The 23,635-nt window shown below is 37.0% G+C and overlaps 1 protein-coding gene across 5 annotated transcripts in view; it reads left to right on the top strand.

Moving 5' to 3' along the window:
- PIKFYVE (phosphoinositide kinase, FYVE-type zinc finger containing) overlaps positions 1–23,635 on the top strand; it is a 108,870-nt gene that overhangs the window by 56,624 nt on the left and 28,611 nt on the right. For all 5 annotated transcript variants that reach the window (XM_087919653.1, XM_087919652.1, XM_026707762.2 and 2 more), the window contains 14 exons: positions 799–906; positions 2,224–2,364; positions 3,784–3,910; positions 5,212–6,371; positions 7,864–7,964; positions 9,267–9,338; positions 14,509–14,680; positions 16,325–16,503; positions 16,750–16,863; positions 17,476–17,584; positions 18,110–18,264; positions 18,664–18,754; positions 21,238–21,298; positions 21,610–21,765. In XM_087919653.1, the coding sequence (XP_087775779.1) occupies positions 799–906; positions 2,224–2,364; positions 3,784–3,910; positions 5,212–6,371; positions 7,864–7,964; positions 9,267–9,338; positions 14,509–14,680; positions 16,325–16,503; positions 16,750–16,863; positions 17,476–17,584; positions 18,110–18,264; positions 18,664–18,754; positions 21,238–21,298; positions 21,610–21,765 (2,746 nt within the window). The remainder of the gene's footprint in view (positions 1–798; positions 907–2,223; positions 2,365–3,783; positions 3,911–5,211; positions 6,372–7,863; positions 7,965–9,266; positions 9,339–14,508; positions 14,681–16,324; positions 16,504–16,749; positions 16,864–17,475; positions 17,585–18,109; positions 18,265–18,663; positions 18,755–21,237; positions 21,299–21,609; positions 21,766–23,635) is intronic.

Genomic DNA, 23,635 nt, shown 5'->3' with positions numbered 1-23,635 from the left:
TGGAAGACTGCTATAATGTCAGATCTAGTCCATCTCTTCATTAGATTAGATTTATTCTTGCAATCATTCATTGTATGTTTTAGCCTCCAGTCCCATTATCATCTCTGTTGCTCTTCAGTGCACTTTTTCTAGAGTCTCAACAGTTTGTTTAGCGGTACTAACAGTTCACGTGACGTTGATACTATTTTTCTGTAGATGCACCTTAGAACTGCATTGGCTTTATGGTCACCTGCAGCACACTGCTGGCTCATACTTAAGTGATGGTCAACTAAGATACCTAGATCCATCTCACAGTTACTGCTATTGAGCCAGGTACCACCTATTCTATACCTGGGCATTTGGCTTTTCTTGCCTTATTTTTCTCACCACTGAATTTCATTTTGTTGAATACGGCCCACTGTTCAAGTCTCTCAAGATCCTTCTGGACTTTGAATCTATTTTCTAAAGCATTGGCTATTCCTCCCAGCTTGGTGCCTGCAAATTTGATAAATTCACCTTTTATTCCTTCATCTAAATTGTTTATGAAAATGTTGAAGAGTACTGGGCCTAAGAGAGAGCCTTGGAGTACCCCACTGCATGCTTCCTTTTATGTAGATACAGTTCCATTAAAGACTATATTGAGTGTGGTTGATCAGCCAGTTATGAATCCATCTGATGGTGATGCTGTCTATCCCACATTTTTCTATTTTGGAAGTTTCAAACTTTACCTATGTGACAATGCGCTACAGACTTGTTTTATTAACATTGCAATACAACCTTGCAGAGGAATGCATTTAATATTTTTTTATCTAATTCCAGATGAATTCCTATATTAAAAACCCCAAAATCCTTCTGCTGAAGTGTTCCATTGAATATCTTTACCGAGAAGAAACAAAATTTACATGCATAGATCCCATCGTCCTCCAGGTGAGAATAGTTTTATTTTGCTTGTCCTATTATTCAAGTTAACATTAAATCAAAACCTAATCAATTAGTTTGTTTATGGATTTTTGAGGTTGGTTTTAGTAACATTTTCTTTGTGCTCGACTAGCTGTTCTTAGGCTCTTTTAGAAACTTTTTGGCTGTGTGCAATAATAATAATAATGTTTATTATACAATTATAAATACACAGTAATATTTTTGTAGCTCATTATATTTGGGAATTTTACAGGAAAAATTTACAGGAAATAAACACTTCTGCCACCACCTTTCTTCATAACAAATTTGATATGAAAAGCCAATGCTGTGCACTTTATGTTTCACATGTGCTTAGAAAATGTTCAGTAAATGATACTGATTTTAACTCTTCTAGAGTTCAAGAACATAGTATTCCAGCTCCTGCCTACCTAGCAGTTTTAAAGCATACAAACGGAATAGATTAATAAGTTACCACTTTGGTGGGAAAATAACAGTGTTCCATGTGCCTTTGGTGTATAGCCATGGTGGCCACATGACCATAGAAAATATCCTTGGACAATGCTGGTTTCTTTGGACAAGAAATGGAGATGAGTACTGTGTTCTAGAGTCGGACACGACTGGACAGGGAAACCTTTACCTTTAGTAGTATTCAAGAGCTCTGTGAAGTATTCTCCGAACAATTTTATACATGTTAACTCAGGAACACATTATGGGGTTTGTTAAGTTTGAATGGGACAAGAGTTCTAACAATTAACATATCAACTATGTGCACACTTGCGTACACATACATTTGATTTTAAAGTCTACATAAAGCTAGTCTTTATGTAACCTATTTATATACGGGTAGATATTTTATATTATTCGGCCAGTTCCAAAAAGGATAGGAAAAAATAGTGAAAAATATTTCTCATGGTTTTGAGATTACACGTGTGAGAATCTGTAAATATATTTTCAATAATTTAATTGTGAACCAAAAATGAAACAATTTTTGAAGCATTTCTTCTCAATCTTAAAAAGAATGCGTCCTAACATTTTGAATATACAATGTTTTTAATGAGTGAACTGAAATTTTAGAAATGTACCTGATTTTTTAAAATTTATGATCCAATTATATAAACTGTTGTATGCACAATTTAGATGATACGTAAATTATGATGGTGCTTACTTTCCTCATCTCTCCCATCCCTTGGGAATATCCCATAAAAAAAGAAAAAAACTCTCAAGTTTTTCAAGTTCAATCTTGAAGAACTCCAGAAATACTCTTAATTACCCTTTCTGATTGTGCAATGCTCGGTGTATGACTGCAAAGTCTTTTTTATCATTTAGGAAAGGGAGTTTTTGAAAAACTATGTCCAGCGAATAGTGGATGTCAGACCTACTTTAGTCTTGGTTGAAAAAACAGTGTCCCGTATTGCTCAGGACTTGCTTCTGGAACATGGCATTAGTTTGGTCATTAATGTTAAGCCTGTAAGTACTAACATTTTAAATTGTATTATGATTGTGTACTTCAAAGTGCTTCCGCATTATTAAAAGCTCATACATCTTAAATACGATAAAATATAATGAAATGTATAGATAAATCATTATTTTTGTGTGAATGCATATGTAAATAAATTTTTGTATATTTTTGATAAAAAGAATTGTAATGCTTTCATTTATTGGATGGAAAAGAGAATTTGTATAAAAATGTTTAAAGGCTCTAGAAAGGGATTGAACCAAGAAGTAAACATTAAACCCCATAAAGTACCCCATAAAATATTTTTCCTTTTACAGGTCTATTGTCTTGCCATTCTGCCATTTTTAATGCTTTGTTCTTTCTGACATTGACACAAGGCTAAATGTTTTATGTGTTAATATATCAAATTTATATATCCCCTCCCCCATTCCTCAAAAATCGTATTCTTGTGATATCACTTACCTTTGTAAATAGATCTCTTGTTTTTGTCATTTTTTCCCATTTGTCTGTAGTCTGAATCCAAATACACTTTAGCTTTTTTCACTTTTAGTTGGAGGTCTGTATTAAGTTCTCTAGTTTCTCTAGATGTCTAATGTGTTCTTCATTTTCTTTTCTTTCTTTTTTGTGATGTAGTTTCTGGCTTCCTCTTTTACAATAATTTAACCTCTTCCCATAATTTTTCATATTTTCTGTCCTTTGGATCTTTGAATCTCTTTCTAAGCTTCATTTTATATTCTTCTGGAATGGGTTCTTCATTATATCTCATTTGAATTGGATCATTTCTAATCTTTTTTAGTTTTATGAGTACTTCTATGATTAGATCTGATGTCTGTGGAGATTCTCAGTCATGCAGCTCATAGTTGTCTCAAGGGTGCTTTTTCAAGAGGCAACTGACTTCTTCAATTTGGATGAGAAGCTAAACGTCTTCCCACCCCCCCAAAAAAAACAAAAAAAAAACAAACAAAAACAAAACAAAACCACACAACCCAAGAAAATCCAGTTGCCTCTTGAAAAAGCACCTTTGGGACAATTAGAGCTAATGGTCTAATACATGGTCAGGACCCAGCAGTATTTTGCAGTTCAGCAATACCTAAAGACCTTAGGCAGAGAATGTTTATACAGGGCTGTAAAATGGCTATGCCAATAAAAATACTGGAGACTTTTGAAAATGGAATCAGAAAACAATACAGGTAGTCTTCAACTTATGACTCTTCGTTCAGCAACTGTTCAAAATTAATATGACTCTTGAATGAAGAGAATTATAACCTCTGCTCAAAGTTATGGCTGTTGCAATGCCCTCATGGTCACATGATCAAAATTTGGGTGCTTGGCACTTTATGTTCTTGGGAGAAAATGTGGGATATAAATCTGATGAAGAAGAAAAGACACACAAAGCCAAAAGCAGTCTTTATCTTATTCATGTTTTGCAGCATGTTCTGGATCGAGTAAGTCGGATGACCCAGGGAGATGTATTGATGTCAATGGATCAGTTGTTAACCAAACCGCACCTTGGGACCTGCCATAAATTTTATATTCAAGTGTTCCAGTTACCTAATGGTGAGTAAAGCCAAGAAGTTCTGTTATCCTCTTAGGTCTGTCTGTCTAGAGCAGTGGTGGCTAACCTTTTTGGGCTCCCATGCTGAAAATGCCAGCACCCAGAAGGCAATACGTGCTTCCCTCCCATGCCCCCTGGCATGCATGTGTGATCCCCGCATGCACTCTGTGTGTCTCTGTGCATGTGCATGAGATCCCCCACCCCCTGTGCGTCTGAGCATGCATGTGCGTCTCCCACTCATCCTCCGCGCACACGCGCCAGATACCCAACAACTGGCTGTTGGGTGGGTGGCGCCTTCCGGGCGACCATAGGTTCGCCATCATGGGTCTAGACTAATATGAAGATATAATAATTTTTATATGATTGACAACATTAATAAAACATTGGAATTTATGCAGTGCTTTTCTTACACCCATCTTCTAAAATTAGGACAAAATTCTTATTTGCAAGTAGCAGACTTAAGGTTGAGAGCATTGCTCTCTTCTATTCACCAAGCCCTGTTTGCAGTAAGATATTAATTAGGTCTTCTGGTTCAGCCTTCTAATCATTATTTTCATTAACTGGTTTTATTGAAATTATATTTACTCTTCTGGATTTTTATTTTTATGTATCTCATTTTCTTCTCCATAATGACTTGCATTTGTTTGACATACTGTAAATACACATTGACTCACTAAAGCCTGTTTAGTACAAACTCAGAGCACAGACTGTTATAAATAAGAAATGTTCAAAAAAGACGTGCTTACTCATCTACCACAGTTAAAACAAAATAATAAAGGGTAACATACAATGTGACAAAATATTTCATGGATCAAAAGCTCACTTTGTCAAAGGCATAAGTTTGTGGAAGTTAAAAAAATACAATTCATATGAAATACGCAAACTAAACGGAACATGCTAAAAACCAGGAAGCCCTTTTCAGTAGCTGCATCTTCTGCTGTATTATTCTTGCAGTTTTATGGGAAGTTAACCACACATTATTTTGCAAAACATTCATGGTAGAACAAGTGACGTTACATAAAGATTTCTATTCTCTTTTACTTGATGTGTATTTGTGTGTGTATTTATATTTCATGTTATTTTCACAGTTTAAAAGTATTTGTTCAATCTATAAGTAAAACTCTGGAACTTGATGGATTGAAAGATATAGTGGAAATCAGTTGCATTTCTGATTTGACTGTGTTTTGAATACATTTTGAATCATTAATAACTTTAACTAACTTATACAAATTGACCAAAGCACCACCCTATGTAGAGAGAGTAAGCGCCATTATGTAGTAAGCATCATTCTCTTCTCTTTCAGAGCAAACCAAAACTCTGATGTTTTTTGAAGGTTGCCCTCAACACCTGGGCTGCACTGTCAAGCTGCGTGGTGCAGGAGAGTATGAATTGGCTCGAGTGAAGGAGATCCTTATTTTTATGATCTGTGTGGCCTATCATTCCCAGTTGGAGATCTCTTTCCTTATGGACGAGTTTGCCATGCCTCCTCAGTTGAATAAAAATGGTTCCTTCCAGAGTCTGATGGAAGAACACGGAGAAGAAGATGGCCAGCAAGATCTACTGAACAGAGAATTTGACACAGCAGGAAAAGAGGCTGAGGCAACCTCAGATAAGCTGCCTGTTATAACTGAATCTATGTCTCTAGATGAGATAGGCTCTCTTGAACAACGGACTTTGACAGAAGAGGATGACCAGATCAATGGTGATTTAGAAGAGGCTCCTCCTCAGAAGCAGCAAGGGTATTATCTGGTGGATTCGTTATACAGAACAAAAATAATTTCTGAAGCCCTTTTACCTCTTGACTTGACTGAACAGCAACTAGGAATCTTAGATACTGAACAACTGGAAACTCTAGGGGTAATTAATGACTACCAGGAACCTAAAAGTCAGGCCAGGGAGTTTAGAGATCCTTTGCAAGATGACACTGGGTTGTATATCACAGAGGAAGTGACTTCCTCTGAAGATCGCCTCAAAACTTTTTCTTTAGCATTTAAGCAAGAACTGAAGGATGTTATTCTCAGTATTTCCCCAGTAATCTCATTTCATGAGCCATTTCTGTTAACAGAGAGAGGCATGAGATGTCCCACTAGAGAATATTTCTCAGAGCAAGTTTTTTTTTCTCCTCTGCTCAACAAGGAATACAAAGAACTGGATATCAGAAGGAAGAAACAATTGTTAAGGGATCTCTCTGGACTACAAGGGATGAACGGAAGTATCCAGACCAAACCTATCCAGATTCTACCTTCCCATGAACTTGTTAGCACCAGAATTGCTGAGCCTCTCAACAATAGCTCAAACCTGGCTAGAATGGTTGCTGACTTCCGAGCCAGAGGAGGAAGGATTGTGCAGAAAAATACAGACCCATTTGTTCAATCTAAAGAAGCATCAGCTGTGAAATTAGGAGTCAAGAGTGAAGATGATGAAAATATGTTCATTCAGAGTGAATCTCTATTTTCTCAAAAAGTGAGTGAATATTCTAAATAGTTTGGTGGATTCCGGAAACCTAAGAAATAAACTGTTCTAAGTATCTTTCAAAAAGTATTGTTTTCAAGAATGTTTGAAATTAAATTCTATTCTTGCCCAACTCTCTTCATAATGTTTTAATCTTGGTTTGGTAAGAGTTAGGATTAGAGTGTATTGTAGCAAAAGCTTTGTTTGTACAGGTAGTCCTCAGGTTTTGACAGTTGGGGCCAGAACTTCCATTACTAAGCAATGTGCTTATGAATTTTGTGGTGGGGTACACAGGTACCGCAAGTAGGTTATTGGGCGCCTTGGCAGGCACTAGGGAGCACAGATGAGTTTGTAGGAGATGTGAGTGGCCAGGGCTGCTATGAATTATGAGATACTTGGAATCTTGTATTCTAGTCTCCTTGGGAAAAAAGGTGGTGGGAGATGCCCTACAGGAGTGATTTGTGACCTTCCCTGCAGGCATCCTCATATAGGAAGCCAGCACAGAACATCACAAGTAGCAATCACATGACCATGGGGGCATTTATGTGGATTGATGGCTGCAATTATGTGGATTGGTCATGAGTTCCCTTTGTTCAGCGCCATCATAATTTTGAATGGCTGCTGAACAAGTGGTTGTAACTCAAGGATCACCTGTAATGATCATCTCCTCAGAATGCCTTTTGCTCCTTGTAAAAGTATAAGGCACCTCAGAACAAAGATGCTGAAGAGGCATTTGGCTGAATGGAAAAGTATCTCAAGAGAAAAATATAGTATGTATATGATAGTATGTTTTGGTACTACGTTCTGTACAACTCTAAGGACCTCTCTGGAGCTAGTGAAATTAACTTATGTGGCTTTTTTATTCCAATCCAGACTGGCTTGTATTTCAAAGATGTTGAAATTTCGCTCAGTTGAAAAATAGCAAAGCATTTTGGTCCCTTTACAGTTTCTAAAAATAAACCTTGAATGATGGATCCCTATGTTCATCATATTAGACAAAGAAAGAGTTTAAATTGAAAAAGAAAGTGTAACATGCATGGCAAGGGGGTGAGTGCTGCCAAAGAAATGGAGAGAGACATGAAGCAAAGATTTCACATACATTTAAGAAAGGAATTGTGTGGTTCAGATATCTTAAAAGTTTATCATGTTTGGCATAGCATTATCCCAAATTGTACTCCTGCATTTCTTTCACCTGTAAATATTTAATTTGCATAAAGTCAAATTAAAATACTATTATAGGTATAATAAATTGTGTAGCTATGTTTCATTTTCTTGTCTTGCACCTTTATTTAACTTTTTCTTACTTCTTTACTATGCTTGGTATATTATTGTTTACCTTGAAAGGCATGATGGGTATGCATATAGGTATGTAAATATTGATTATGATTTATGTGCCATCAGGTTGGTGTTGATTCTTAACAACCATATAGATAGACCTTCTGTACCCAATCTGGCTCTTCAGATCTTAACATAATAACTGTTTTACATTTACATGTCTTCCCAGGTGGACTGTCTTAGCTGTGCAAACCATCAGAGACTGTGCGTTTTGTTCAGTAGTTCTTCAGCCCAATCCGGCAATGCTCCAAGTGCCTGTGTTAGCCCATGGTATGATACTAACTTTATTTATTTTAATTACTTAAATGTGTGCCCTAAATATTTCCTGTCTATTTGATGGAGAAATAGAGAATATTCCTTAGAGGCCTGTTACTGGTTTCTAAACATGCAGCTACTTACTACTACTATAACAACAACTACTACTGCTGCTACACAACACATTTTATAATCCTGGGGGAGAGGCCTTTTTGAGACCCCACCTTCTTTTTTCTCATCCTATGCTTTTATTTCTCCCCCTCCATGGTTTTGTGTCCATTGAATGGTCCATCAGTGACCCAAAGAACAGGACTTCAGGGGAACTCAAAACACTGGGCAGAGTACAATTAAGAGGCGTAAGAGAGCACCCTCTTCAAGAATTCCTCATCAGCAGCTACCCTCCAGGTGCAGCCAGCAGAAGATCCCTGTTCAGGGTTGGCCAGTTATCCATATTATTCTCTGTGAGAGTACCACACTTGCAGCAACAACAAGTGGGCGGTGGTTTTTGTATCAATGTGTTTCCCTCCCATCTCAAGGACAGGAGGAAAGTCTATTGCCATCACTGAGTGGATGAGCTCAAATATTCTTTCCAAACAATGTAGCAGTGAATCAGGTTAACAGTTTTGCTCCTGTCCCCACTACCCCAAAGTCTGATAAAGCACTTAATCTTCTCCAAAGGATCATATAACACTGAGGATGGTGCTGCAATTTCAGTGCATCTCATTAAAATCAAAACTGGAACAGTGTTTTAAAAATTTGGAAAGATAGGATTCAGCAAATTTAAATTCTTTCTAGGATACAGACATATTTTTGTGCTACTTAAAATATATATTAGCAGTTTGTTGAACTCACACTTTGCAGCATTCTTTTATCTATCTATTTTATTTACTAACTGCTTGGATCCTTATGGACCCTAGGCAGTTTGTGTTGAATGAATGACAGACCAGTATGCAGTTGTAGTGATGCAATTTGCTGCTTCTATCTTCCAAATCATAAATATGCAGCAGCTGTGTTTGCCCTCAGCAAATTAATTGAATAACTGAATTTATATCTTGCTATAATCTCACAACTGTTAACTATTTGATTTATTTGGTTTTGTTCGTTTTATTGGGCTTACATTGCAAAGAAGCAAGAGAAAAACAGTAATTGTCTAGGGCCAAGAGGGTAATGTTTATAATGAATAGGAAATCAGTTAAATTCTGTAGAGCCATATTTTTTTTTGATATTTGGAAAAACAATAAAAGCTTCTTGCATGGAGGAAATGTCCAATAACTCCAATTATTTTAATGGTAACTGTTATGGTTTCCATTTTTTTAGGATGGTAGTAATGGAGTTCTATGGGAAGAATGACCTCACTTTAGGAGTATTTCTAGAAAGATATTGTTTCAGGTAAGAATATTTGATTTTAAACTATCATGAAAATAGGCTCAGTATATATAGGGGATTGTTTCATTTCATTCTTTTATGAGGTTCCAGCCATGGTATATTTCTGATGCAATAGCGCACTTCATTTTGATGTAGTAGTGATATTTACCAGGAATGTTTTTATTTAATTTGCTTCATCAATCTGGATTTTTATTAGAAAGATAAATGTGGCTATTTTATCATGTTCCTAGGAAAAGAAATGTGAAAATATACAACACAAAAATAAAATTAAATGATGAGATAAAATACTAACATACTCTATAATAAAAATGTCACATATGCTACCATAATAGCACCTGTGCAAGTGTAAATCTAAAGTAGTATAGTCTGTGACTCACCTAATATCAGATAAAGCAAAATAGCTGATATGTATTAACACTAAGTGATGAACAAAACAGAAGTGGCTATTTCTATTACCAGTTATGTCTTAATTTCATTGCAGCAAGACAGAATTTGGGTACTACAGAAAAAAATAAAAAGGATCCAAATCATCTAAAAGATGGTTCACATAAAAATTGTCTGGGCTTCCTGGAAATGTACATATTAGGAGCAAAATATAAAGGGATCTGATATCCCTGTAGAATTTACAATATAATAATACATATGAAATTATTTTGATCATGGGCAAGCTATGCTCAATTAATGATACTTTGCAAAATATATCCCTTGCAGCAATAACAGATAATCAGAGTTGGAAGGGACCTTGTAGGTCATCTAGTCCAACCCCCCACCCAAGCGGGAGACCCTACACCATTTCTGACAAATGGCAGTCTAATCTCTTCTTGAAAATCTCAAGTGATGAAGCTCCCACAACTTCCAAGGACAAGCTGTTCCATTGGTTGATTGTTCTCACTGTCAGAAAGTTTCTCCTTATTTCCAGGTTAAATCTCTCCTTGTTCAGTTTCCATCCATTGTTCCTTGTCTGGCCTACAGGTGCTTTAGAAAATAGCTTGACCCCTTCCTCCCTGTGGCAGCCCCTCAAATATTGGAAGACCTCTGTCATGTCTCCCCTGGTCCTTCTCTTCACTAGACTAGCCAAGCCCAGTTCCTGCAACCGTTCGTTGTATGTTTTAGCCTCCAGTCCCCTAATCATCCTGGTTGTTCTTCTCTACTTTTTCTAGAGTCTCAACATCTTTTTTATAATGTGGTGAACAAAACGGGATGCAGTACTCTAGGTGTGGTCTTACTAAGGCTTTATAGAGTGGTATTAGTACTTCCCTTGATCTTGACTGTGTCCCTCTGTTAATACAACTTAGGATTGCATTAGCTTTTTTGACTGCTGCTGTACACTGCTGGCTCATATTTAGCTGGTTGTCCACTAAGACTCCAAAATCCCTCTCACAGTTACTACTATTGAGCCTGGTTTCACCCAGTCTATATGTGTACTTTTGTTTTTTCTTGCCTAAGTGTAAGACTTTACTTTTCTCTATATTGGATTTCATTTTATTAGATATGGCCCAGTGTTCTAGTCTGTCAAGATCCATCTGGATCTTGAGCCTATCTTCTTGAGTGTTAGCTATTCCTGCCAGCTTAATATCATCTGCAAATTTGGTAAGTTCCCCTTCTATTCCCTCATCTAAGTCGTTAATGAAGATATTGAAGAGTACTGGGCCTAAGACGGAACCTTGTGGCACCCAGCAGCTTACTTCCCTCCATGTAGACTTAGACCCATTAAGGACTACTCGTTGAGTATGGTTTGCCAGCCAGTTGCGAATCCATCTAGTGGTGGTGCTGTCTATTCCACTTTTTTCTAGCTTACTAAGAAGTAGGTTGTGGTCTACTTAGTCGAATGCCTTGCTGAAGTCTAAGTATATTATGTCCACGGTATTTTGCTGGTCTACTAATTTAGTCACTGTGTTGAAGAATGAAATAAGATTGGTTTGGCATGATCTGTTTTTAACAAACCCATGCTGACTGCTAGTTATTATTTTACTTGTTTCTAGATGTTGGCAGATCTGTTTTTTTATTATCTTTTCCAGTATCTTCCCGGGTATTGAAGTTAGGCTGACTGGTCTGTAGTTTCCTGGGTCTGCTTTTTTTCCCCTTTTTTGAAGATGGGAACCACATCAGCTCTTTTCCAGTCCTCTGGTAGTTCCCCGGTGCTCCAGGATTTTTGAAAGATATGGTGAAGTGGTTCTGAGATGACCTCTGCCAGCTCCTTTAAAACTCTGGGATGTAAGCCATCAGGCCCTGGTGATTTGTTTTCATCAAGATCAGACAGGTGTTCTCTTACTATTTTTTTGCTTATTTCAACTTTTATTTCTAGTCTATCTTTTACAGTTATGTTTTTGGTGGGTTGAGCTATAGTTTCTTTTTGCCTGAAGACAGATGCAAAGAATGAGTTAAGCAGTTCTGCTTTCTCTCTGTTGCCTGTTACTTCCTTGCCATCTTCCTTGCCTCTTTAATGGACCGACTGTTTCCTTGATTTTTTTCTTGTTATTTATATGTTGGAAGAAACTTTTTTTTATTATCTTTGACTTTTATTGCAAGTCTTTGTTCGTTCTGAGCCTTTGCTATCCTGACTTCGTCTTTGCAGATTCTGGCTATCTTCTGATATTGTGCCTTAGTTGTATGTCCTTCTTTCCAATTTTTGTACTTGTGCTTTTTTTCTTTCAATTTGCCAGAGAGATCTTTGTGCAGCCATGCTGGTTTCTTCTTGGATTTCTTGTTTTTCTTTCTCAATGGTATTGTGCTGGTCTGGGCTTCTATGATAATACCTTTTAGAGTTTCGCAAGATTCTTGAGTTGTTTTCCCCTTTAGGATTTTCATCCATGGAATCTTTCCCAAGTTCTCTATGAGTTATTGAAATTAGCTCTTTTAAAATCCAAGACTCTGGTGTCATTATGTTCTGTTGCATGTGTTTGTGGTATGTTGAATTCTAGTATAGCATGGTCACTCTCACCCAAGGTTCCTGCAGTTTCAACTCCCTCTATCACTTCTTCTCTGTTTGTAAGAATTAAGTCCAGTATGGCTGTCCCTCTAGTTTCACCCTCTACCTTTTGGACAACAAAGTTGTCAGCTAGGTTGGTTAGGAACTTATTTGATTTCTCACTTGGTGCAGAATTAGTTTTCCAATTGATATCAGGATAATTGAAGTCTCCTGTTACTATTGTTGTGTTTCCTGCATCTATTTTTTCTGCTTGATTGGATGGCCTATAATATACACTTATGGCCATGTCATTCTTTTTTTCTTTTATATTGACCCATATGCATTCTAGGAGGTTTTCATCTTTGGTTTCATGCATTTCTGTAGCAATAAAGTGGTCCTTTACATACAGTGCAACTCCACCTCCTCTTTTATGGGGTCTGGTTTTTTTTGAATAATTTGTATCCTTCAACCAATGCAGATGGTAATATGTTACACCTGGCTCTGAGAAATGCTATTCTCCAATTGGAGAAAGTTAAATTTGTTGGAATCTTGCTGGTTCCCAAATACTCTTATTTATCCAATTTCTGGCATTTTGACCAGCAGCCTATTAACTTTGGCATGAAATTAGGAGCAGAAGTACAGAAAACTCATAATGCCAAATTCTTTTGTTTCCAGGGAGAAAGGAAAATTGTCTATAAAAACTGGAGAGATCAGTATACTGTAATTGGAAAGAGTTAGATTTTCAACTGGTAGTTTGTCATTATTCCCCAGGCTTATGTTACCTAGGAAGGTCCATAGCTCAGTAGTAGCATACATGCTTTATATATATGAAAGATCTGTGGATCAATTTCTAACATCACCAGTTTAAACAAAAGCAAAATATAAACTTTAATGAAGTTTAGGCATTGTTGCTATTTGAACGAATGTTATTAAAAATATGGACCCTTACACTGATGTAGTGTGAAGTCCAAAATAAACATCCTGTCAGTTTTTTAAAAATAATGCTTATGTTCTGATTTAAATAATGTTCTGCTATTTTTACTCCTTATGGATTTTTAAAAATTATTTCAGATACTATTCAATGGCATGGAAATAAACTATAATTATAGCAGGGTAGTGTAAAATACCAGTTTATTGGGGTAAGTTTAAAAAGAAATAGTAAGGAAGAGATTGTAGAGGTGTACAGGTAGTCCTTGATTTGCGACCCTGATTGAGCTTGCAATTTCAACCATAAGTCGTGGCAGTTGATAAGCAACTCATCATGTGACTGGCCCTAAATTTGTGACCTTTTTGTGACAATTGTTGAATGAACATGATTGTAAAGCAAATGTGGAGATCACAGAACGAATACAGAAGTTATGTAGCAAATCCATGAGCTGCTTTTTCCCAGAAACTGGAGGTAAATTCAGGTTTCTGGAAAAAAATGTAAATTGCTGTTACAGGACTGTAGGATACTGCAAACCACCATAAATGCTGACAGGTTGGTGAGTGCCCAAAATGCAGTCATGTAACTGCAAAGGGGAACTGGACATCAGAACAAATCTGGGTCATAAGTCGTTTTGGGGGCGGGGGTCTGTTTTAACTTCAGCCAGTTGCTAAATGAGTGTTTGTATATCCAGAAGTACCTATAGAATGAAAACGAAGAAATATAACGCGAGACGTGAATGTTCCATGCCATGGTAATACAAGTTAACCATTCATTTCTTTAGAAGGAGTAAAAATAGAATCGAGCAGGATTTCTCAAAGTTTCTCTGATCATGGATTACTAAATAAATATTTGGAAAATGCAGGACCCCCCCCCCCCCCATTTTTTTCATCTTTTAAAGCATGGGAGTTCTTGTTTTTCAGTGAAGAACTTACATTTTTGTATGCCTTCCCAACTGTCCATTTCAAAAGGCTCAACATTGTAATGCAAAATTAAGTATTTATTGACCACGAGACTTAAGTGGGCTTTGTGCTGTCCACCTGACTAGCAATGAACAGGAAGATATGCTAATGGAGATTGTGAGCAGCTGATGAATGAACTGATGAGAGAATGAAGGATGTGATGGTTTTAAGAACCATTGCTATAGAACAGGCATGTCAAACTGGCAGTCCACAGGCCAGATATGGCCCATGAAGGCCATGCCCACCCTGGCTCTGCAAGGGCAAAAAACTTCCCAATATGTCACTATATGGGCTATGATGCGATCGGTTTTGACACCCCTGCTATAGAACATCAGACTAAAAGAACTAAATTTCTCACAATTATTCTTTTGCTTGAAGGCCCTCCTACCAGTGCCCAAATATGTTCTGTGAAACACCAATGGTGCACCACATCCGTCGCTTTGTCCATGGACAAGGCTGTGTACAGATCATATTGAAGGAATTGGACTCTCCAGTGCCTGGTTATCAGCATACAATTCTCACTTACTCCTGGTGTAGGCTATGCAAGCAGGTAAGAGGAGATCCCAGTTGTATTTTTGTAAGGTCAGGTAGTTCATGTTGGAATTCAAATGCTGGCAAATTTACAAGAAGAGGCAGAAGTTGAGGATAGTGGAGAGAGACAAAGTCCATTTTAAATGCACTACAATGCCACTTTTAGAGCATTAATTCTTCTCTAAAAGATATTTCTAGATTTGCACAAGACAATTAATTACAATAAACCTGGGTTTATTCAGAATATATAGAATGTATTCTTTTAAAATCAAACAAAGCCCCAGCCTCCTGTTTTGTAGCATTTTATGAGTAATGTTGAAAGGCATTTAGTTTCATAAAATTTCATGTAAAAAAATCCCACCTGAAAATAAATGAAGTTAGGAAATCTGAGTATAATAACAGCAGTGCTTTGTTTTCCTACAGTGATCTCATTGAGTGCAAATATAATATTATGTCACCTTAGTTCTTAAAACAGGCATTATTGTTATTGTTGGTTGCACAATCAGCTAGATGTTTAGACTGGATGGGGCATTTTTATCCATCTGTCGTGTCCTTTCTAAGGACCTGGGATAGGCAGATGTTCTTAGATGGTGTTAAAGGATATGAGGTGTTCCAAGTAGCTTTACTTGAATACTATCGGCATTGACAAACTCAGCTTTGCCTTTTGCAATTGACTGATGATGAGTTTGTCAATGCCGATGGTGTTCAAGTGGTGCTTCAGTTGTTTTGGGATTGCACCCAAGGCACCTATTACTATTGGTACTATCTTTGCTTTCTTTTGCCACAAGCATTCTACTTCTATTGCAGGTCTTTGTATGTTGTGATTTTCTCCAGTTCTTTTTCTTCTATTCTGCTGTCTCCAGGTACTACAATGTCCACTATCCAGACTTTATGTCTTTCTTATCAACAGTTATTTCCAGATTGTAATCTGGGAAGGACAGGGAAGGACTAAGATGGAGGGGGAATAGCCCATCTAGGAATAAGCAGTGAAACAATGGAGAGATTTAGTCCAAGAATTTTCTAATGCAAACTTTATGCTTTAGAGCAGCATCCTCCATATAGTCTTCTCCAGACATGCTTGGCCTCCAAATCTCATTTAAAGTCCAACCTATCTGGAAGGCATCTGTTTGGAAAAAGCTGCTCTTATGCAATGGAGCTCTCTGGGGAATAACAATTTTGGTTGTTATGAGCAGGAGATGTTCAGTTACCAAGTGGGTGAGAAAGCTTGCCGTGGCTTAAGTTATTTGCCCTTTAAAAGGCTCTATATCAGGGGTCTCCAATTTAGCAACTTTAAGACTTGTGGACTTCAACTCCCAGGATTCCTCAGCCAGCTTTGCAGAAAGATAGGAGGAGGATAGCCAGCTTTGCTGGCTGAGGAATTCTGGGAGTTGAAGTCCACAAGTCTTAAAGTTGCTAAATTGGAGACCCCTGCTCTATATGACAGATTAAGTCAATAGTTTCATTTCTTCTATGTAATGCCATCCCATCTGAATATAGATTACTCCTAATGTTTTCTTGGCAGCTGCCAGCATAAATTTAAGATTAACTGCTTGTTTGCCTTTGTCACATTCAAATATTACTGAAATACAAAATCAAATTGGTTTGAGTGGATCTGGGGGCAAGCCAGGAGTTCCTGGGTATAAAATTACAGTAATTCTTCTAGGTAACACCTGTGGTTCCACTTTCCAATGATTCGTGGTCTATGTCCTTTGCCAAATACCTTGAACTCCGCTTTTATGGCTATCAATACACCCGAAGAGCCAATGCTGAACCATGTGGCCACTCCATACATCATGACTACCACCAGTATTTTTCCTACAATCAGATGGTGGCATCTTTCAGGTAAAAACTCTCAATTACCCCTTTTTTAAAAACAAAGCATATCTTTTTAGATACCTTCTGTCCAATATCATCACTGCTTATATTGTACAGGTTTTAAATAACTTTATTTTTATGTAGACATTTCTTAAAAGCATGCTGAATTAAGTATGATCAGTTCTTTCATTAATATTAAAATCTATTTACTGTTCACATGGCATGATGTTTGCAGGCCTTAAGTCTCAACCTTGTGTTTTGTTCTCTTCCTAGTTATTCTGCAATACGGTTATTGGAGGTATGTGTCCCTCATCCTAAGATCTACATCAAACGTCAAGTACCACTGAAGATTACCATGCTTCAAGATCTGAAAGACTTTTCTCAGAAGTAGGTTTACATCCCCACCCCATGTCCCATTTGAAATTTGTGTTATGACTCCTTCATTGTCCCGATATTGAAGGATAGCAAGTAACTGCATTGTGCACTTAATGCTATATGCAGCAGACAGTGGGATGATCACCTCACAGTCTCAAAACTAAAATATAACATTGTATTTTTTCCCCTTGAAATTCACAGTGTTTTCTGTAGAGCTTTTCTAGTGTTTTGCTAGTTGTACTATGCTTCTGGATAGAAATTGAAGAGCTCCCTTTTGCATGAACAAGTTACAGTTTGGAATTTTCTGGCAATACCTATTAACATATACATTCAAATCAGTTGAAATTGTTAGCAAACAGTAATAATCTTTTGAACAATTATCTTTTGTATTATTTATGATTTAAGCTACTTTATGTGTTCCCTCTGAACATTCATTGAACAAATACATAATAAGAAAATTATACTTGTTAAGTGTTTCTTGGCCTAATATAGACCATTAGGTTAGTTTCTTTGAGAAAGTGCAACTTGCAGTACATTGGATAAAATTCTTAAGGAGAGCTTGTAAGAGTGCAACTTCTGAATGGTTTCGAGTTTGGATTCAGAGTATGCCTATTGTTGTTACAGGATATCTCAGGTGTACATTGCTGTTGATGAGCGCCTCACTTCTTTGAAAACAGACACATTTAGCAAAACAAGGGAGGAGAAGATGGAAGATCTCTTTGCCCAAAAGGAGGTATAATGCACTGCATGTTTATAGGAATTGAAGTTCTTGTTCATTACAGAAGGCATAGGATACATGAAGCTAAAGAAAGCATTACACCCCTAAGGTGATAATTATTCTGAATCCAACATCAATCCAGTTTTCAGTAATTGGAAAGTAGTGTGGACAGGGCTGAGTTGAAACTGAGGTACCATATGTAAGTAGAAGTCATCAGTTGTTACCATGCTGCTGAAAATGTAACTTGTTCCTATTAAGGATTCTGCAGAAATAGGTATTCTTTAACTCATGGATGTCAAACTCGCGGCAACACGTTGCCATCACATGACATATCATGACGTTTTTCCCCTTTGCAGAGTGGGTTGGGCATGGCTTGCGCATGACGCATCCAGTCTGCGGGCTGCCAGTTTGACACCCTTGCTTTAAAGCAGTAAGCTATGAATATTTGATTGATGTTTGGCAGCCCCTTGGAAGATAGTGCTGGATAGGAATGAACCACCATCTGAGAAAAGTCAGTGTGGGCTTGTTTTTCTTTGATAGATGGAGGAAGTGGAATTTAGAAACTGGATAGAGAAAATCCAAGCAAGGATGCTTTCTTCTTCACTTGATACTCCTCAGCAGCTGCATTCAATTTCTGAATCTTCAATAGCCAAAAAACAAAGTCTCTGTGAGATGTTGCAAGCATGGAATAACAGGTAAGAGAAGGAGTGCTTCCTCAAGTGGAAAATTAAGGATTATTTTTTTCCTACTGGTTATTCTTCTTCCAGATAGTTGGTTATGAGTCATCATTGGATTTCTTTATTAAAAATACACCGATAGCGTAATAAAATATGCATTCATCAGACATTTGGGACATTTTGAATAGGCTGCTGCATTGACTGCAAAATATAAAAGAAGGACTATATTGTCAGTTCAGTGTGGTTTTCAATTAACAATCTAATAAATATGACTTGAATGAACTCCAAATAAAAGGCTTGTTTGTCTTCTTAAGGTTTGTTCTCTAAATGGTTTATCTGAGGGAAAAATTGGTTTCTTGTTAATATGATTTTTGTGACACTAGATATAGCAGAATGATAATATGAAATCTGTTATAGGCTGCAAGATCTCTTCCAACAAGAAAAAGGGAGGAAGCGCCCCTCAGTGCCACCGAGTCCTGGGAGATTAAGGCAAGGTGAAGAGAATAAGGTAATGGATTTTGTTAATTGTGATTACATATTTAAAATTGCAGTTGTAAGTAGGAGTAAGCAGTACAAATACTGTTTACTCTTAGTAAATAAAATACTGTTCATTTAAATATTGGCATTTGCATACATTATTGTAGTGCCTGAAACAGCATCCCTATATTGATTTTATTTTATGTATTGATTTTATTGTATTGTATTGAGAAGAGTCCTCCACTCTCCTACTCACAATAGAATACCTTATACCACCAGACTTGAAATTTTGGGCTTAGACAACTTAGAACTACGCCGCCTTCGGTCTGACCTAAGTATAATACACAAAATTATCTGCTACAGTGTCCTATCTGTCAATGACTACTTCAGCTTCAAACAATACATGAGCACAAAATAGATACAAACTTAAGGTAAACCTCTCCAAACTCGATTGCAGAAAATACAACTTCAGCAACAGAGTTGTCAATGCCTGGAATGCACTACCTGACTCTGGTTTCTTCCCCCAACCCACCAAAACTTTCACCTTGGGCTGCCTACTGTTGAACGTACCCCATTTTTAAGAGGTCTGTAAGGGGCATGCATAAGCGCACCAATGTGCCTACCATCCTTGTCCTAATGTCTCCCTTTTATTCGTACCCATTTCACGTAATAATAATTTTCTAGTTATATTTGTTATCTAATACATGCGTGACAAATACATAAAAATAAATTGCTAATTTAGAAAGCATCTGTTTCTAAGTGCATAAATTAGCATAATAAATCTAGAATAAAATTAGGTTCTGTTGAATTCTTCCTACATGCAGGAGGAATTTATGAAAACCTGCAATGCTTTTTATAAATTGCCAAACTGCAGCAGAGAGTGCATGATGGTTGCATGACTTTGGATTACTTTGGTAAGAAAAAGTTTGAGAATGCTTTAGAACTATTTATAATTCTACAGTACTGATCTATGGTGTGATCAGAGCTTCATCTCTGTCTTATTAATAGAAATTGTTGTTAAAACAATATAAATAATATAAAACAATGTAGTGTTCATACTTTCATTAACGTACTAAGCCAAAACTCACTATGTTTGTTAGAAAACAAATGTGGAAATCTTAGGGGAATGAAGGCAATAAGTTAAATAAAATATTCTAATTGTTGAGATAACAATCATGTCTGCTCCCTCTGCTTTCGCTATTTAAAAAAAAGATGGGTTTCCATAGTCAAGAGTTTTATCTTTATAACATAGATATGTTGAATTATGTCCTGATCAGAAGAGATCTTTGCAGACGTATGAGTCTGAAAAGGACTACGAAACCATTGCCAAAGTCTTTGGCCTCCATCAGTGCACAATCAGGTTACAAATGAAGAAAATGAAACCCCATTGATTCATTGATTCCCAGAACAGTCATTCATCACAGGGCAAGGCATTCTACACACCAGGAGACTGCAAAATACTCAGAACAATGGTGAATGATTTGTAGGCCCTTCTTTTATTGTCTGATATCCATGTTCATCAAGATGCTAATGAAACAGTGTTCTGTGGATAGATGATATGAAAATGGATTTTTTGTCAAATTTTATTTGAAAAAAGTAAAATGTTAATGAAAAAAGTAAAATTACAAACTATTAAGCATTAAGTGTCATTTCTTGGTTTGGGATTGCTTTGTAGTCTCAGGATTGATTGGTTTATTGAGATAATAATGAATTCTAGACTCTACTAGGAAATTCTATAGGATATTGTTACAGCATCTGTCCCTAAGTTGATGTTTAAACAGACATGTGTCATCCAATGTAATAACTATGCCAGCTTCAAATATTTGCAATAGAATAGCTGAAGCAAAAAAAAGTTTCTGTTTTGAAATACTAGAATTAAGATCCCTCTTCTTAACCCAAGTAAAATATTGCAGCGTGACCTGAAGTATAGGCATGTATAACAATTCAAAAATGTTATTGATTTGAATCAGTTCTTTAAAAAAGAATGGGCTAAAATATTACCAGGTTGATACGCAGAATTGATCAACCAATATAGGAAATGTATGATGTCATTGCTGCTGAAGGAAGTATAATCAGTTACTTAATTTGAAGTTCTACATTTTTTTAAGAATGGTAGTAAATGTTTTCTCAATGTGTTCAGTAAAGGTGTGACAGTATATTTATTGTAAAGATTGTTCATTTAAGCAGAATATTTATTAACATGACTTAGATGAAGAACTACAGATCTCATTATAAATCACAGTATTACAGTGCCTCAGTTTCTCTGACAACTATTGTACTTTTTCATTGAATGGAGATGAATATCCAATTACATTTCTTAAAATGAGAGATACTTCATTTGTTCTAGAAAAACACCAAGAATAAAAGTTTTGTCCATTTCTTTCTTTCAGGAGATTGCATGTTTTCATGTTTATGTGCATTGAGAAGGAGTGGTTCGGTTTTGTTTTTTAGCAAAATGGTATTGATTTGGAAGAAAAATTCTCAATATAAAAGAAGTAACTCTTTGTTCTACAGATCAGTTCAATGGATGCATCTCCTCGTAATGTTTCTCCAGCACTTCAGAATGGTGAGAAAGGTATGCTGCATATTTAAGAAGACATGCCATTGTATGTTTAGCTTGTGTGTTTGCAGCTTTTCCATTTTCTATATGGAACCTGCAGCTTAAGAAAATCTAATTTTAATATTTATGTTGAAATATTTGAAAAATTAGAAAAAACACCTGGCATGGTTTTCAAAGAGTATAAATGCTAATGAGTGCTTGTCCTAGTATCCATTTATCTTATTTCAATCTGTACTAAAACCCTTTTTGGTGGTTTCTTAAAGCCCACATACCTTATTTCAAAGGCATTCTAAGAATGCTCCAATGTCTGTATTTTTCTTCCATAGAAGATCGTTTCTTGACTACTCTGTCCAGCCAAAGCTCCACCAGTTCTTCTCTACTCCAGCTTCCTACTCCTCCAGAGGTTGTATCTGACCAGTTAACAGGAGGGTCCACCTTTGCCAATGTTGTCTCTGATCCAGATGCAGCTGGCAGCTCAGAAGGTATCAGTGGGGTCTTTCTCTCTTCACTCCTGCTTCTATGAAAGTCTAGGCTACCTTGGATGTCTGGTTTAGTTTACATCTTATTATACTTGCTACTTTCAAAACTATCTGACTAGAATGACATTATAAGAAATTCCATGTTTGTTTATTGCTCAAAATACATATGAGGTCATTTGGCTCAAAAAAAAATTCACATTAATTTTTCTGCTGAACTTATTAGATAATCTTGTGAAAGTTTCTCTTCCCTTGTCTTAGTCCCTTCATTTGCTCTAAAGAATATAGAAATACAGGGTTGCTTTTGGAAGTACAGGTAAAACTCAAAAAATTAGAATATTGTGCAAAAGTTCATTTATTTCAGTAATACAAGTTAAAAGGTGAAACTAATATATGAGATAAACTCATTACATGCCAAGCAAGATAGTTCAAGCTGTGATGTATCATAATTGCGATGATGATGGCTTACAGCTCATGAAAACCCCAAATCTACAATCTCAGAAAATTCGAATATTACATGCAATCAATAAAACAAGGATGGTACATAGAGCAATATCGGACCTCTGAAAAGTATAAGCATGCATATGTACTCAGTACTTGGTTTGGGCCCCTTTTGCAGCAATTACTGCCTCAATGCAGCATGGCATGGAAGCTATCAGCCTGTGGCACTGCTGAGGTGTTGTGGAAGACCAGGATACTTCATTAGCAGCCTTCAGCTCTTCTTCATTGTGCGGTCTCATGTCTCTCATCTTTCTCTTGGCAATGCTCCATAGATTCTCTATGGGGTTCAGGTCAGGCGAGTTTGATGGCCAATCAAGCACAGTAATCCCACGGTCATAGAACCAGGTTTTGGTGCTTTTGGTAGTGTGGGCAGGTGCCAAGTTCTGCTGGAAAATGAAGTCAGCATCCCCATAAAGCTCGTCTGCGGAAGGAACCATGAAGTGGTCCAAAATCTCCTGGTAGACGGCTGCATTGACCCTGGACTTAATGAAGCACAGTGGACCAACATCAGCAGATGACATGACTCCCCAAATCAACACAGACTGTGGAAACTTCACGCTGGACTTCAAGCATCTTGCAGTGTGTGCCTCTCCATTCTTCCTCCAGACTCTGGGTCCTTGGTTTCCAAATGAGATGCAAAAGTTGCTCTCATCAGAAAAGAGGACTTTGGACCACTGAGCAACAGACCAGGTCTGTTTATCTTTAGCCCAGGTGAGACACTTCTGACATTGTTTGTTGTTCAGGAGTGGCTTGACAAGAGGAATACGACATTTGAACCCCATGTCCAGGATCCATCTGTGTGTGTGGTGGCTCTTGATGCACTGACTCCAGCCTCAGTCCACTCCTTGTGAAAGTCCCCAACACTTTTGAATGGCCTTTTCCTGACAATCCTCTCCAGGCTGCGGTCATCCCCGCTGCTTGTGCACCTTTTTCTTCCACACTTTTCCCTTCCACATAACTTTCTATTTATGTGCTTTGATACAGCATTTTGGGAACATCCAACTTCTTTTGCAATTACCTTTTGAGGCTTTCCCTCCTTATGGAGGGTGTCAATGATGGTTTTCTGCACAACTGTCAGGTCAGCGGTCTTTCCCATGATTGTGCTTCAGGAACCCTTTGCAGGTGTTATGGCTTAATTAGCTGATTAGAGTGGGACACTTTGAGCCTAGTATATTGAACCTTTTCACAACATTCTAATTTTCTGAGATTGTAGATTTGGGGTTTTCATGAGCTGTAAGCCATAATTATCTCAATGATGACAAATCACGGCTTGAACTATCTTGCTTTGCATGTAATGGGTCTATCTCATATATTAGTTTCACCTTTTAAGTTGCATTACTAAAATAAATGAACTTTTGCACAATATTCTAATTTT

The sequence above is a fragment of the Pseudonaja textilis genome, chromosome 1, assembly GCF_049901715.1.
Source record: "Pseudonaja textilis isolate UNSWEBS1 chromosome 1, rPseTex1.2, whole genome shotgun sequence".
NCBI lineage: Eukaryota > Metazoa > Chordata > Lepidosauria > Squamata > Elapidae > Pseudonaja > Pseudonaja textilis.
The sequence above is the reverse complement of the archived record's forward strand: the minus strand, read 5'-3'. Positions and strand labels throughout refer to the sequence as shown.